We start from the raw sequence: 15,009 nt of genomic DNA on the forward strand, positions 1-15,009 counted from the left end.
CTCAACCCCCTTGTGAAACCTAATAAATAGCCATATCATTGTACTGAGGGTGAAGTAAGAGTACACCAGCCACGTTGATTCTTATGACTGGATTGCCATAGATCACTTCATAACACGCATACCCTTGAAGGCTCTGGTTACTCCACTTCCCTCTGTCCTCTCAGAAATCAGTGCCACTATTCTGTGCTTCAGAATTTCCACCCCCAGGGAAATCGTAATGAACACTTGACAAGCCAGATCTCCTTACCTTTGCTATCCACTTCTTAGTGCATTTCTTGCCAGGCAGTGTGGTGCATGCCTTTAATCCCAGCACTCGGGGGGCAGAGGCAGATGGATCTCTGTGAGTTCGAGGCCAGCCTACTCTACAGAGTTCCAGGGCACTCAGGACTACACAGAGAAACCCTGTCTTGAAGGGAAAAAAAAATAAGTACATTTCTTCTCCATAGTCAAAGCTATCATTAGTCAAGGTAAAGAAACATTAAATAAATACCTACTCTGCCTATGGTACGGAAGAGTTTGAAGACATATTCCTCTGGAAAGCCTTTTATGCAAGTAAGAGCCACATATAATATGAGTCAAACTAGAGCACGCAGAAAACCGCTTAACAGGGATACATATTTCAAAACGAGATATAATTTATTTATAAATAGCATTTAGATACAGAAATCAATAATATTTCCCAGATCCCTAGTTTATTAGTACATACACACCGGAGAAGAAAGGTAACACATTTACTTTTCTGCTGCTTGACAGAAAAACAGGGTTGGTTATAGTTAGATGTCATAGCAGAGACACAGTGGCAGGTCGCCTGCAAACTACAAGAACTGGGTTTGTTTCTTTTTTGTGGGCATATCTGAGTAATTTCCCCAAATACACTTATTCTCATTGCCATGCTACAAAATTGCCATAAATTCAGCCATATGATTTTAGGTTGACTTAAGTTCATTTTTTAATTACCATGAGTTCTGCTTTAAAAAAAAAAAACTAATGAATAAACAATATCTAAATTTAAACACTCTCTTTTGTCCCTCATGAATTCTCTCCCTGAATTAATTTGTTCCATCTATGCATCACCAAATATAATCTAATATGGTGAAAATGAATGGTTTTCCCATTTATTGTTATCGGTAGTATTCCCGGCTATACACAGCATGGCATATTGGAATTTTGGTGGTGTCGAAACACTAGCAACACTTTGCTTTTAGAAAGCATGTCAGTGTCGACACTGATGCTCGGTAGCCTGGAGGGTTTTAACCAAGGTTGAATTCTTCCTGTCCCCAGTAGCACCAACTCGGTGGTTTTCATGAAGCACAGTAAACGAGGCTCTAAAAGACTCGAGAGAGACATCTGTTGTCCACACAGGAGCAGCAGGAGGTTATTAGTTGAATGGAGATAGATGGCTGTGTTGGCACACACGCACACACATCTCTCCAAATGCCTTCAGCCTACTGCTCCTTCTCATTCTGTTTATATGCCTCGGAGAAGTAAAAACAAAACTGTTTCCCATATATATACAATACTTATTCCTGACCTTATGATTTTCATAATGTTAAAAAAAAAAGTCATGCTGATTTTTATCACAGGAGAAGGAAAGTCTATCAGTAAGGGACTCGTAAAGAAGGTGCAGAGCTGGGTGATAGCATGGCGGTCACAGGGCCCAGACTCCCAGCCAAGGAGGTTGCCCTCTCCAGGCTCAAGGGTAGGTAAATCCAGGATGAGGAACAGCTTAGAGGCTCAGAGTATGCGCTGTTCCCTTTAGACTGCCAAAGAACTGAGTCATCCGAAACTTGTGTGCAGACTCAGTCATCTCTTTTAATCTTGAGTTAAGAAAAGATATCCGTACTGTCCCCACCGGATCTCAGCACAGAAGGTAAACACCAACTGTGAACGACTCAGAGAATAGACTTAAGAAGACTGAGTTCTCACAAGGCATAAACACATCCCTTTCTTGGAATAATATAAACATAAGCTCTAGTACAGGGCTGGGTCTCAGAGGCTGCTCTGCTCAGTTTGACCTTGAACCGAAACTCTCCTCATAAAAGCCATCAAGTCTGCATTTGAACAGGGCTAAAACTCCATCATTTCACCTTTCTAGTGTACCCTTTAATATTTATGAAGAACACAGAACTGCACTCAGTGACTCGGAAGGGCAATAAAGGCTGCTGGTAGAATTCATAGAGAGAATGCATAAATAAACAAGATGTAGAATTTTTTTTTTTAAAGAACTTGGAAAATAGGTTGTGTTACAAAATGACTTTTGCAGTGTGGGTGCCATGTCTGACTCAGCTGCTTCCAGAGACTCCCATAGACATGAAGAGTCTCTAATGCAGGTTTGCAAACCATAGCTTGTCGCAAAGACCAGGGTGAACTCATCCTACTGGTAGGCATCCGTGACACTTTGGTCTGCTTATTGGCAGCATTTTGGTGACACGTCCTATGCTAACAGGAAAGGCAGAAACCAAGCATGGGACAAGAGCCAGACCCAATACCCATTACTTCTTTTCATGCTTCTTGGTCAGCTCTCGCCCTCCCAGCTGGCCCCGGGCCCGGCTGTCACTGCGTCTGTCCCTCCGCAGGCTCTCCTGGGAGACTTGCTGCACGGCTTGCAGGATGGCATTCTGCACAATCTGCTTGCTGGCATTCTGTAGCTTCACCTCCTCCAGCTCATTCCCAGGCTTCTCACCTAGCCAAAAGCATGGAAGGGGAGAGAGAAGAGAAATTAATTCCAGGAGCTGTGGCTCTGGAGGGTGGGGGAGCCATCGGAGCACAAACTGCTGTTGTCTCCCTCCATTGTTTTGCCCTGTAATGTGCCATAGTTAATGTCCTCACCATCCCAGAAACCCCAGCTGCTGGAAGTGGTCACAAGACAGCCCTGGCTATTGAAGTCCTCTGGAAAAATCTGTTAGGAAGGGACATAGCCACACCCCAAGTGTTCAGCCCTAAGTACATGAACATAAGAGCAACACTAAATGGACTCAGTAGGAGATATATATTATATATATATATATATATATAAAATTGTATTATATGGTATAATATATATATATATATCATCTATAATCAGAGGAAAAGAGGCTATGAAGTTGAGAGTGAAGATTGAGGGACATGGGAAGAACAGAAGGGAAAGGGAAGAACGGAAATAATGTAAATGCTGTACTCATATAGAAAATTTTCAAGAAAATAAAAAAGAAGAAGAAAGAGACATCAGGGGACTGCTATTAGAAAAAACATTATTTTTGTTGTTGTTCTTTTATTTTTTGAGAGTTTAATATAAATACATCATTTTCCCCCTTCCTGTTCCTCCCTCCAAAATCTCCCATCCATCCCTCCTTTCTCTGTTTCAAATTCATGGCCTCTTCATTCATTAATTGTTCATAAAAGCATATGAATATATGCTTATATATATGAATATATGCTTATATATGCATATATTCCTAAATACAACCTACTCAGTCTGTATTATGTTACTTTTATGTATATTTCTGGTCTGATAATAAAGTCAGAAACTACACCCAGAAATCTCACCCACATGACTTCCCAACATGGGCCGAACAAGGCGACACTAGACACACTAAGGTGGATGAGGGAAAGCCTAGGAGGCCTCAACCCCACACAAAGGACTATGGGCAACTGAGGGACGCTGAGAGCAGGAGAAAGAGCCTCCCACAGGGAAGAGCGTTGGCTATCCAAAATCAAATGGTCAGCCTAGGAAAATGTGTTTTAAGACACTTTGGGGCTTCATTCAAATCCTCCTACCCTATACAGCCATGCGGTCTTGTGCAAGATCCTTAATCTTTCGGAGCTCACTTGCACATCTGTAAGATGGCCAACAACACCTACTCAAGAAGATTGCTATGGAACAAAGTGATATAACATTTGTTCAGAACTCTGCGTGGATTCCGGTACAATGCAAGCATCTAGTGAATGTCTATCGTGGTCTATTAGTGAGGGGGCAGCCTACGTTGTGGTGACAGAAAAGCTAAAACATAGGACTGTTCCATGGTTGATGCTAGTTGTGCTCTACCATGTCACTACAGAGAGACCCCAGTGTGCCTGTGGTCTGTGCTTCCCGGGTATCTGAGGACTTTTCCTCCTGTGTCATTATTCTGATGTTCTGTACAATATGACCTTCACATGCATGAGGGGAGCTGAATAAGCAACATCCCCACTGGAGCTGGGAGGAAAACAAAGACAGAATGGAGAGCAGTCAGTTTCCTTTTGCAGACTCGTGAAGGAAGCCAGGCGTGGTGGTGCACACTTGTAATCCTTCACATGGGAGGTGCAGGCAAGAGGATCAGGAGTTCAAGGTCATCCTCAGCAGTGTAGTGAATCAGAGATGGAGAGAGAGAGAGAGAGAGAGAGAGAGAGAGAGAGAGAGAGAGAGAGAGAGAGAGAGAGAGACAGGGAGACAGGGAGACAGGGAGACAGGGAGACAGGGAGACAGGGAGATAGGAGAGGAGAGGAGGAGAGGAGGAGAGGAGAGGAGAGGAGAGGAGAGGAAAGGAGAGAGGAGAGTGAAGAGTGGAGAGAGAGAGAGGGAGCAGTGTAAGTTGAACAGTGACCTAATATTTATGCTAAATTATCATTTTTTCAGTCAAAGTCAGTGTGTGCATAGTCTACAGGACCCCCTCAATGGCCAGAAGGTTGGTTTGACCAATGCTCACTGTGAGCCAGGCTTTCGTTGTCCTCATTACCACTTTGTCCTGGGTCACAAATATTCCCTTGCAGAGGAGATGAGGAACAAAGGCAGTTGTAAAGAAGGGACAAAGGAAGAGAGGGGGTGACCAAGAGTGCTTGAGAGAACTGAAGAAAAAGAAACACATGTACAAAATTTAGGCAGGGACTTGTGCATCAGGCGTTGGTTGGGTACACCCTCTCCCTTCTCCTAAGCTCTAAGGAAGGGACAGGGCAGTGATGGTAGGGACATGAGTGTCATAGATGACTTCTAAGATGAGTCTCTTAGCTCCAGTCATTGCATTATCTGGGTTATCCTTTGCCAAGATAGAGTCAGCTCTCCATCCGCTGCTACTAGCCAACAATCTTTCCCATTCTTCTATGTTCTCCCCAATTCCACGGTGCTCACCTACTCAAGTGTCTGCTTGTCTGTGACTTGTCTTGCTTCATGATTTTACAGGCTTCTCATGGGTATCCCAGCTACCTGGCCCTATCCCATTTTCAGCTGAAATTCTTTGCAGAGAGCCTGTTAGACCCAGTGCACCATCACCTTGGGAAGTTGCCCACTCATGCTAGTCACGTCCTGGGTCAACTGTCACTGAACACCTGTCACGCATTCTGGTCCAGTCCTCTGTGGCTAGGGAGGCCAAATCTGCAGGTAAGGAAACAGCTCCTTGAAAGAAGAAATCACTCGGGCCCTTGCAAATGTGGGCAGAACATGTGTTCTTTGCCCAACATAGTATACTGATGACTAAGCCAAGTATTCATTGCAGGAACATAGTGTTGGAGAAAATCCTGGTGGAGACGTGATCTCCCCCATGAGTATAGAGTGAAGATGTATACTACAATCCGGCAGAAGGCAGAGGCAGCCACAGAAATGCTTGGAGCCTCGCCACTTACTTACAGGCATTTCACTTGCTGTAATGTAATGAATCGCCTACACATTTTATGTGGCCTACTGCCTGGTTTCTTAATGACGCAAATGTCCTCTAGGCTAACTAGCATTTTCAATACCGTTTACCTATTCCACAAAAGATGACAAATCGATTTAATTAGCTTTAAAGTCTAAATGCCCAATGCAAAGTCAAGAATGTGATACTGCTAAATTTGTCTTCAGTGTCTTCCTGTGGAGACTCATTAGTCCTTCGCCCTGCCCAAGCACCCAGAATGCCTTGCTTTCCAGGGATCATCAGGCCTAGTGTGCAGATGTCCAGCATTCTAGAAGCCAACAGGAGCTTTGCTACTCCCTGATATCCCTGACAGAGCTTCCTCCTCAGTACCTATCTCACCCACCCTGGGGGGAGGAAGGTTCCTAAAGAATTTAATTGACATGTGGCTAATGGTTGATGTTTAGACTCGATTAGAGACTTCTCAGAGGCCCTGATTGTGGGGGTTTTGCCTCTCAGCCAGCCAGGTCATGCCAGGCAGATCAGCTATGGACTAGCACCAGGGGCTGGGGTACCATAATCCAGGATTTGCACTTGACATTTCTCCCATCGAATGTGGTCCAGTGTTCCAGATGCTGAGATGTGAAATGCTGCTTGCCATCCCAGATTTCACCTTGCTGAAGGTGAAAATGAGATATCTTGAGCTTCCTATAATTCTGCTGTCTGACGCTGTTTACTGATCTCTCTCTCTCTCTCTCTCTACACACACACACACACACACACACACACACACACACACACACACACACACACGAGAGTTATAAAAACAACTGTACAGCTAATAAACTTGCTGGCCTGGGTCATCTGCCCTTGCCACCCTCCAGACCCCAGAACCCCATCAAGAACCCTTATACAGCTGATCCTTCTCAGCTAATAATTGGTATTAATCTTCATAGATAACTGTTAAAATTGTGCATCTAACAACCATAGGAAGATACAAATTTGCATCAGTCCTTAGCTCTAGGAACCTAACTGCTGTTTACCTAAGTTCACCCTATAGCTACTACTGCAGTGGGGGTTGATATGAGTCTCGTTGCCATTCAGTTTAGAGACAGAATCTGGGTGGTCACTTTACCTGCATCACACACAGAGAGCGGCAGAGGCTGTGTCGTCAACAGCACCTCTAGCTCTCATCATTCTCTGATGGGTCACCAAATCTGCCAGGGGTAAATGTTCTCATCAGGGCAGCAGAGGGCCCACCACTTCTGCCCCCACCCCATGCTCTCTAATACATCATGTTGCCAGTGGCAACCAGCCAGGCATTTCTCATCTTCCCTTCTGATCACTTGACATTATAAGGACGATGTTGTCATTCATCAATGGCCAGAATAGGAGACACAGGGAAAGGGAACTAATTCTGGTCCCTTTAATAATGTAATGACAGTCTTTTCTCAGCTCTGGGCATACAAGAATTTTCCATGAAGGACCAGATGTTAGGTCTCACCCATCTGTGCCAATTGCTAATGAAGCTGCACTGGCTGCCCCACTTTGGAACTGAAAATGATCAAGTTCCAGACCCTGATTTTCCAGCTTGATGCTAACCTCACCAATCCATGCTTTCCCCCACACACACCATAACCAAATCAGAAGGAACATTTCAGAATCTCTAAAAACAGTTTTGTTTTTGTTTTTGTTTTTTGGGGGGTTTTTTGTTGTTTGTTTTAGAGCTTTATTAAGAGAAGGAGAGAGAGTGAGAGAAGAGAGTGACAAAGAGACACAGAGAGAGACAGAGACAGGGACAGAGACTGCACAGAGGGAGAGTCCAGAGAGCGAAAGGCATTTCTTTCTTCTTTTTCTCCATCTCCCTTCTCCAGGCAGCTGCTAAAAGTTACAGCTTGCCTGCTTGGCTGTTTTTTGTTTGTTTGTTGTTTTTTTTGTTTTTATACTCTAAATAAAGTTGTCTTGGAGCTTTTTTGTCTGAGTCTGTTCTTCAATCCTTCTATTAATGACACTTAGAACCCTAAAGAAGAGGTCAATTTCCCTGGAAACACATGTCACCCTGATAGGACTTCCCAAAATTTCTTGTTATAACCAAATCCAGGGTCTTGCACATTCCAGGCAAGCACTCTAATACTGGACTCTGTTCTCAGCTCTCCATCTTGACTTGGTCTTTTTTTTTTTTTTTCCAGAGCTGAGGACCGAACCCAGGGCCTTGCCCTTGATAAGATAATATTATCAGCAAGTGAAGGACACTTCTGATTGTATTTAAGCAGTATCCTGTTATTATAGCTCCCACACCTACCAAATCAGGTACGGGGCAGCAAGAAGGCCCAGTGACTGCCTTCAGTGACCAGGAATATTATTTCAGGACATGGCTACTCTCAAACTATATGGTGTTCTTTGTTGTAATTTCCTACAGAACAGAATGAGAAGAATCACACAGACATTTTTTTTTTTTTTTTCGTTTTTCGAGACAGGGTTTCTCTGTGTAGCTTTGCGCCTTTCCTGGAACTCACTTGGTAGTCCAGGCTGGCCTCGAACTCACAGAGATCCACCTGGCTCTGCCTCCCGAGTGCTGGGATTAAAGGCGTGCGCCACCACCGCCCGGCTCACACAGACTTTTTAACTGATGTAGTCTTTGATGGTTTCACACCCATATTTAATATGTTCTGCTGACATTGGCCCAACACCCTCTTTTGTCCTCCTCTAACCCATGCAAGGCCCTCCCCTCCCACCAAGTCTCCACCCTTCATTCATGTCTTTTTTGGTGTTTTATTTTTGACTTTGTTATCAACTGGGCTCAACCAGTGTAACCAGAGCCCCATGTGCTGGTAGGAGTGTAGAGCTGTCCTCGGGAGCATGGGTAACTCAAGACAACGAATTAGTTTCTCTCCCCTGTAGCCCTGGTCTGCCATTAGTTCCCCTTTGTGGGGCGGGGCCCTGTGAGCCCCTCTCCCATCTGCGACTGAATATTTAGATGCTTAGTCTGAGAACCACAGAGATAGTTACAGAATGCCTCTGTGCCTGGCAACAGTGAGTGGCCCAGAGCCCTGCAGGCTGAAGCATTCCTGCTTGTGTGTGCATTCACCCACAGAATAATTACAGAGCATTTTCTGTAGAATGCACACTAGCTTGGGAATTGGAGGTCAAAATATTGAACAGAACAGTCATAAGCCCCGCCCCTTTTTTTCTCATTTCTAACGGGAGAGTTGGATTTTAATTGAGTGATTGGACAGGTTTATCAAGTTGAGCTGGGACACACACTGTGATAAAGGATCAACCACAAAGGTGACTGATCTAGTCTAGGGTGAGCAATAGATCCCCAGACAAGAAACCTCTATGTTAACAAGGCACTAATCTGTGAAAGTAAGGTGTTAGGAACAAGAACATAAGAACAGGTCGGGCAAGCAGGTCGGAGTGGAAAGTCCCAGATGTGTAAAATCGAGGCTCACTAACACATGAGGAAGCCTGCATGTCTGGGTGTCATGAGGGGGAGAGAAGGGGTCACACAGGAAAGGAGGGCAGCCCAGATAGTCCAGGCTCTGAAAGGGCTCAAGACACCTTAGAGTGGTTTGTGACAGCAGCATGGTTGTCAGATCTATGCCACATACCATAGCTAGGGAAACCGGAGGAGACCAGAGTCATACACTGGAAATCTGTAGGATCGGGAGCAGGCCTGGGAAGACAGATGGAAATTGGACCTGCCAAAGGGGAAAACAAACGGATTCTTTTCTGGCCCCAGAAGATAGGGTAGGCATGGGGCTCACTAACAGAGCCACGGAAGGCTTTTAGCTTTAGAGGCGCTAAATGATTTTAGCACATAATTTAATTTCCACAATATTACTGGGTTGCAGTGCCCTAGGGAAGCCGTACAGTATAGTGCCAATATAACCTGAAAAGGAAACAGCGATTTTAATCTAGGAATCGGATTTGATTATTCCAGGCATGAAAGACCAAGGTAACTGGAGAAAAAACAATGAATGGAAGGGCCTGAGTTAGCAGCTACCAACATCAGTTATAAAGCAACGTAAGTGGGAAGGTGCAGAAATGTAGTTTAGAAAAGCATCGTCCAGGAACCATCCAACAAATACACAAGCATCTGATTGATGAGGAACACATCAATGGGTCTGAGCCACACAGAACTTTGACTAATTCACACTCCTCATAATCATTCCCATGTAGATTTGATATCTGTGTTACATATAAATTTGGAGCACAGAGGATGTTGTAGACAGTGAAATTGCTCCTATGGTAATAATAGGCACGTGTCATAGTCCATTCACCCAAACCCATAAAGGGGTCCATGACACAAGGAAAGAGCCTTAAGATATGTATGAACTGTAGATGTGTGGTGCTCATGAGCCACTATGTAGAATGGAGGGTGTTCACTGTGGGAGTGTGCAGGGACAGAGGGCACATGGGAAATCTGTGTCCTTTTAATTTTGTTGTGAACCTCAAATTGCTCTAAAAAATAATAAATTCCTTATTTTATTTCTTAATGTGTGTATGATGGCGGGGAAGGGATGGTGTCTCATGTGCGCAAATACCAGTGGAGGTGGAGGTCAGAGGACAGCCTTGGGTGTCAGTCCTTGCCTTTCACCATGTTTGAGGAAGTATTTTATTGTCCTCCACTGCATTTCCCAGGCAAGCGGTCCCTCCTTCTCCTTTCCCTTCAAGGAATTCTCTTATTCCTGTCTCCAATCTCCCAGTGGGCACTCTAGTATTAACAACTGTGCACTTATCACGCTTGGCTTTTAGGAGGGATCTAGGGGTCAGAACTCCAGTCTTCAAGCATGGGGAGCACGTACTTACTCCATTGAACCATCTCCCCAGTTCTAAACACCAATGGATTCTTAGAAAGAAGAAAGGGGCACAAAAAAAGCAATAATTGTAAAGGCGAAAAACTGGTTCAGACCAGGTGGAGGTGGGGGTTTGAAGGGAGGGGGAGAGAGAACAAATTTTGCAGTGGAAGAAATTGGAGCAGAGAGCAAATGTTCATGAAAATCTTACGTTGGAAATGTTAAATGCTGCTCTCCCCCCCCCACCCCCTACCCCCACCCCCCAGCAAGTGGAGAGCAAGAAACTCAACCAAAAGTAGGTTGAATCCAGAGAGCCCCAAAGCTGTTCAGAATGGAGTTAACAGAGATTTGGGGTTCCGCCTTATCACACCATCACTTCCAACTCAGGGAGTTGGAGAATATTCCAGAGAAGGGGGCGGTTAGGAATGGCAAGCCAGCAGAATAGGAAATCACGAATCTGTCCAGCAGGGGGGCTTGCAGGACCATGGGCGGGATAAACCTTTCCTCCCTGCTCCGCGTCTGCCAGGGTGGGCGACACTTCCAGGCGCACCGCCCCCAAGTGCCGGTCCTCGCAGAGCCACAAGCCCACGGGGAAGAGTCCCCACTGTCTGGCCCCGAGGGTGCGCGGTGCAGCCCGGCTCCAGGGGACCGAAAAAGCTGAGCACCGACCGGGTGGCCGCGCTCCAGTCGGAAGACAAAGCTGGGCGGACCGTGGCCGCAGCACCGCCCCGCGCCTCCGCTCACACAGCCTCTGCTGCCCCCTGCCGGCCACTCCTAGCGTTGCCGCAGCCACAAAGACCAAGAGGTCCGTCACAGGACTGAGCTGAGCGTCCAGATGCCCAGGGAGACAGGGGTGTCACGGTCTTATTCTACCAAACCCACTTAAACTGTCCCCAGGACCGTGCTTGCTAAGTCCATTTATTAAAAATGGACTTACAGGTCCTGTTTGGAGGTCTAAGGCAATCCAGAGGCTTCTTGCCCTCAGATTTAAAAAAAAAAAATTACTTGACCACAACACCAGAGGTCTTAAATAGCTAAGAAAATATTCTGATCTCTTAGGCAAAATTAGCCAGATACTGGCCTTCTCACCCACGGGGGCGGGGGGAAGGATCAGTGTGAGTAAAAATAACACGAATGGTTTTGACTGAACTCTTAAAAGCATCTTCTGGTTCTGCCCCTCCCTGGAAAGCACCATGTCATTCCTACAGTCACCATCCTCTGCTAAGGAAAGGTTCGAAATCCTGGAAGCAGCAAGCCATCGGGAAGTACAGTTTTAACCAAATCACCTCTCACAAGTCACTCGTGGTCTCTGGAGGAAGAAATCATATAGGAAGAAAGGTAAGTAGAGGAAGGTGTATACTGAAATATTTCCTTCTTTCCTTGAGCAAACAGGCTCCAAACCTTTGGAAATAAGCCTTTTGTAATGCCAAAATATCTCATGTATTCTCCTTACACGCTGATGAAAAGAGGCTATGAATTCAGTCATGCATAGATGAATTTGCATTGTGATAACCCATATACATTTGAAAAATATTCAGGAGAATCTGCATTCCACCTATGGAAATTCGTAGCACAAACTTGGTGTGGTGGTTTGAATGAGAATGTTCACACACACACACACACACACACACACACACACACACACACACACGAGTATATATTAGAATGCTTGGTACACAGAACTGCTTGGGATGAAGTAGGAAGTGTGGCCTTACTGGAGGAGGTGTGTCATTGCAGATAGGTGGGCTTTGAGGTTTCAAAGGCTCATACCAGTCCCAGTTAGCTCATTTTCTGTCTCATGCTTGTGAATCAGAACATAAACTCAGCTGCTGCTCCAGCACCATGCCTGCCTGCCTACCTACAACCACGCTTCTTGCCACAATAGTGATAGACTAAAACCCCCCTGGAACTGTGATCCTGCAAATTAAATGCTTTCTTTTTTGATTGTCTTGGTCATGGTGTCTCTTCACAACAATAGAAAAGTAAGACACACAGCATTCTATCCCCTAGACAGTGTGTGGCCTGCCTTATGCCCTACCAATTTGAAATGCGTGCTCAGCATCCTGATACGGAGTTTGGCTTTCAGTGCCTGCAGGACCACCTTGCCCTTACTCCCACCTCAGTGGATGTGGACATCCCTGTGGTTTTCAAACTATTGTACAGGAGATCTGGTTCATAATGTGTGACTGGCATGTGACCACCTACTGTGAGACCTTGATCAAGTCAGTTTCTTCTTCTACGAAGAGTTGATCCTCGTGTGGTTGTAATTAACATTGAATATGGCTCCTCTCTCTTCTCCAGTGCATCTGATCCCAAGGGCATCCTCTGCCTTGTCATGCTCACTTCTTTCTCCAAAATCTTGTTTCCAGTGGACAATTAGAAAGCATTGCTCAGTGGATGACAGTCCCAGTAACTTTCCACTTCTGCTCTGACTTCTCCTTGTCTCTTGGCTCCCATTAATCTTCCGTTCTTACCTTCCCGTGCCCTTCTGTCACTTGGCCATGGCGTACTAAAGTACATGAAGAAACAAGCTGAGAGATGTGCTTCGCATACCAGCAGCTCCAGCCCTCCGCAGGAAAGCTGGAGGACACAAGCAGGAGTAGGGCTGTTAGAAAACCTTCGATTTCAGGCCTTCTGCCACGGAGCTCGTGTCTAGTTTGGAGATTTTTACCCTAAGTTCCCATCTCCGATGTAGCAGCTTCAGAATCCGTCCACCTCTGCCTCCTTTTGCATCTCATTAAGACTCACGAAGGGGTTGAGTGTTCATGTTTTCAGTTCCCTCCATTTGGAGTCCAGTGCCTTTCAGAATAATAACACACCGGCCCCTTTCAGTTGGTTCTAGGGAAATTCCCAGATGGTTTTGTTCTTGGCCAACCATTTCCTGTGAGAACATGCTCCATAAGACTATGAACTCCCAGAACTCTGAGCACATAGGTGAATGATGATCAAATTCTGTCAACTTCTGAGGCCCTGGAACCATCAGCCTGGCCTGAGAAAATCCTCATCCAAGACACCATCAACTCTTTTTTTTGTTTTTCGAGACAGAGTTTCTCTGTTTAGCTTAGCGCCTTTCCTGGAACTCGCTTTGGAGACCAGGCTGGCCTCGAACTCACAGAGATCCGCCTGCCTCTGCCTCCCAAGTGCTAGGATTAAAGGCGTGTGCCACCACCGCCCAGCTGACACCATCAATTCAAATCTCACTTCTGAGGCTGCCCAGCTTTGATTGAGCACACACTAACTTTCTCACCCATTCACATAAAAAAGTGAAAACATTTGATCTATGTTTAAAACAAAGGAAAGAGAAGGCACCAATGCTTCATCTAGAAGTTGGACAAAGTAATAAAAAAATCCTGCTCTGTGCATGAATTTCCTGTGGGTGAAACTCTAGTGTCTGTGGCTGTTCTTGTACCTTTATTTTTCTCCAAGCATGAGAATCTTGGCTCTTTTTCTTGTGTTGGGGTTAATTAGAAGACGAGAACAGCTGGCTGGGAATGCAGAGGGAATCGAAGAACAAGATCAGATGCTCTGTGTCTTTTTCCCCCTCGGTGGTTTTCCAGAAATGAAGCTGAAGAAAAATAAACTGACTTTGTAAGCGTTCGCTAGAGGCGAGCACCACAAACCTTATGCCGCACGTTCCACCCTGTGTTTCTATGAGTTCTGGGTTACCAGAAAGAAAAACTCCAAGTTAAATGCATTGAGCTCTTTTTGTCTCAGAACTAGACACTTTGAGTGGGGTTGGGGAAGAGAAGTAATATCTCTGAGTATGACAATTAGTTACCCCCAAATAAAATTATTCTCTATATCTAGTTGTAATCAGACGTAGTGCCCTGAATATTTCTAGCAAATATGCTGGAAAACAGAAGTGAATTACACGAGACACAACAGTCAGTAAAGATGTAAGCACTTATGGTATCAGCACTGTAAGAGCTGTAGTTTTTTGTTCTATTAGGGGGGAAATAATCCACGGTGTTCACAATTTTCTTCTCATCTCGATTTTTTATAGAACAGGATGCCCCGACCTCGAGTCTCCCATCGTGTGTTACCTGGTTGCTACCTTTAGCCACATTCAATGCAAGAGCCAGCCAGTATCACAAGCTTCAGGAGTGTCCCCCTGCAGGTGTGTCCTCTCTTTTCACTAGATAAGAAATCACCGGGATTTCCTCACAATCACTTCCTTGCTTTTCTTTAATATTGTCCCAAAGAATTGCACTGTTGCTACTGCCACAGTTTGATTTTCTTTGTTGGCATACACTGTCTCAATCATGGAACAGATTCATAGCACAGATCTACAGCAAGTACAAGTTTTGACGGTAGGGTTGTGGACACCATTATTTTGTTATGATTGGTTTATTTTTATTTGATGTGTAGAGTGTTCTGCCTCCCTGTGTCTGTATGCCATGTGCACGCCTAGTGTCCACAGAGGCCAGAAGAGGGTGTCAGATCTCCTTGGACTGGAGTTACAGACAGTTGGGAGCTACTGTGTGAGTGTTGGGAACTGACCCAGGGTCCTCTGCCAGAGCAGCAGTGCTCTTAAGTGCTGAGTCCTCTCTCAGTCCCGGTATCCTCTTATTTGATGGTCAGCTTTATGCTTGCAGAGTATGTATGACTTATGTAATTAATGGAGACCACCAAGCAGGTGATTCAAGACC

General features: G+C 45.2%; 1 protein-coding gene across 1 annotated transcript in view; it reads right to left on the reverse strand.

Annotated features, from left to right (window-relative positions):
* Window positions 1–611: 611 nt before the first annotated feature.
* Window positions 612–15,009, reverse strand: part of Akain1 (A-kinase anchor inhibitor 1) — a 43,458-nt gene continuing 29,060 nt past the window's right edge. The window contains exon 2 of the mRNA XM_052750139.1: window positions 612–2,683. Coding sequence (XP_052606099.1) covers window positions 2,493–2,683 — 191 coding nt within the window. The 3' untranslated portion in view covers window positions 612–2,492. The remainder of the gene's footprint in view (window positions 2,684–15,009) is intronic.

Source organism: Peromyscus californicus, unplaced genomic scaffold (genome assembly GCF_007827085.1).
Source record: "Peromyscus californicus insignis strain IS unplaced genomic scaffold, ASM782708v3 Scaffold_21__1_contigs__length_65335640, whole genome shotgun sequence".
Classification (NCBI taxonomy): domain Eukaryota; kingdom Metazoa; phylum Chordata; class Mammalia; order Rodentia; family Cricetidae; genus Peromyscus; species Peromyscus californicus.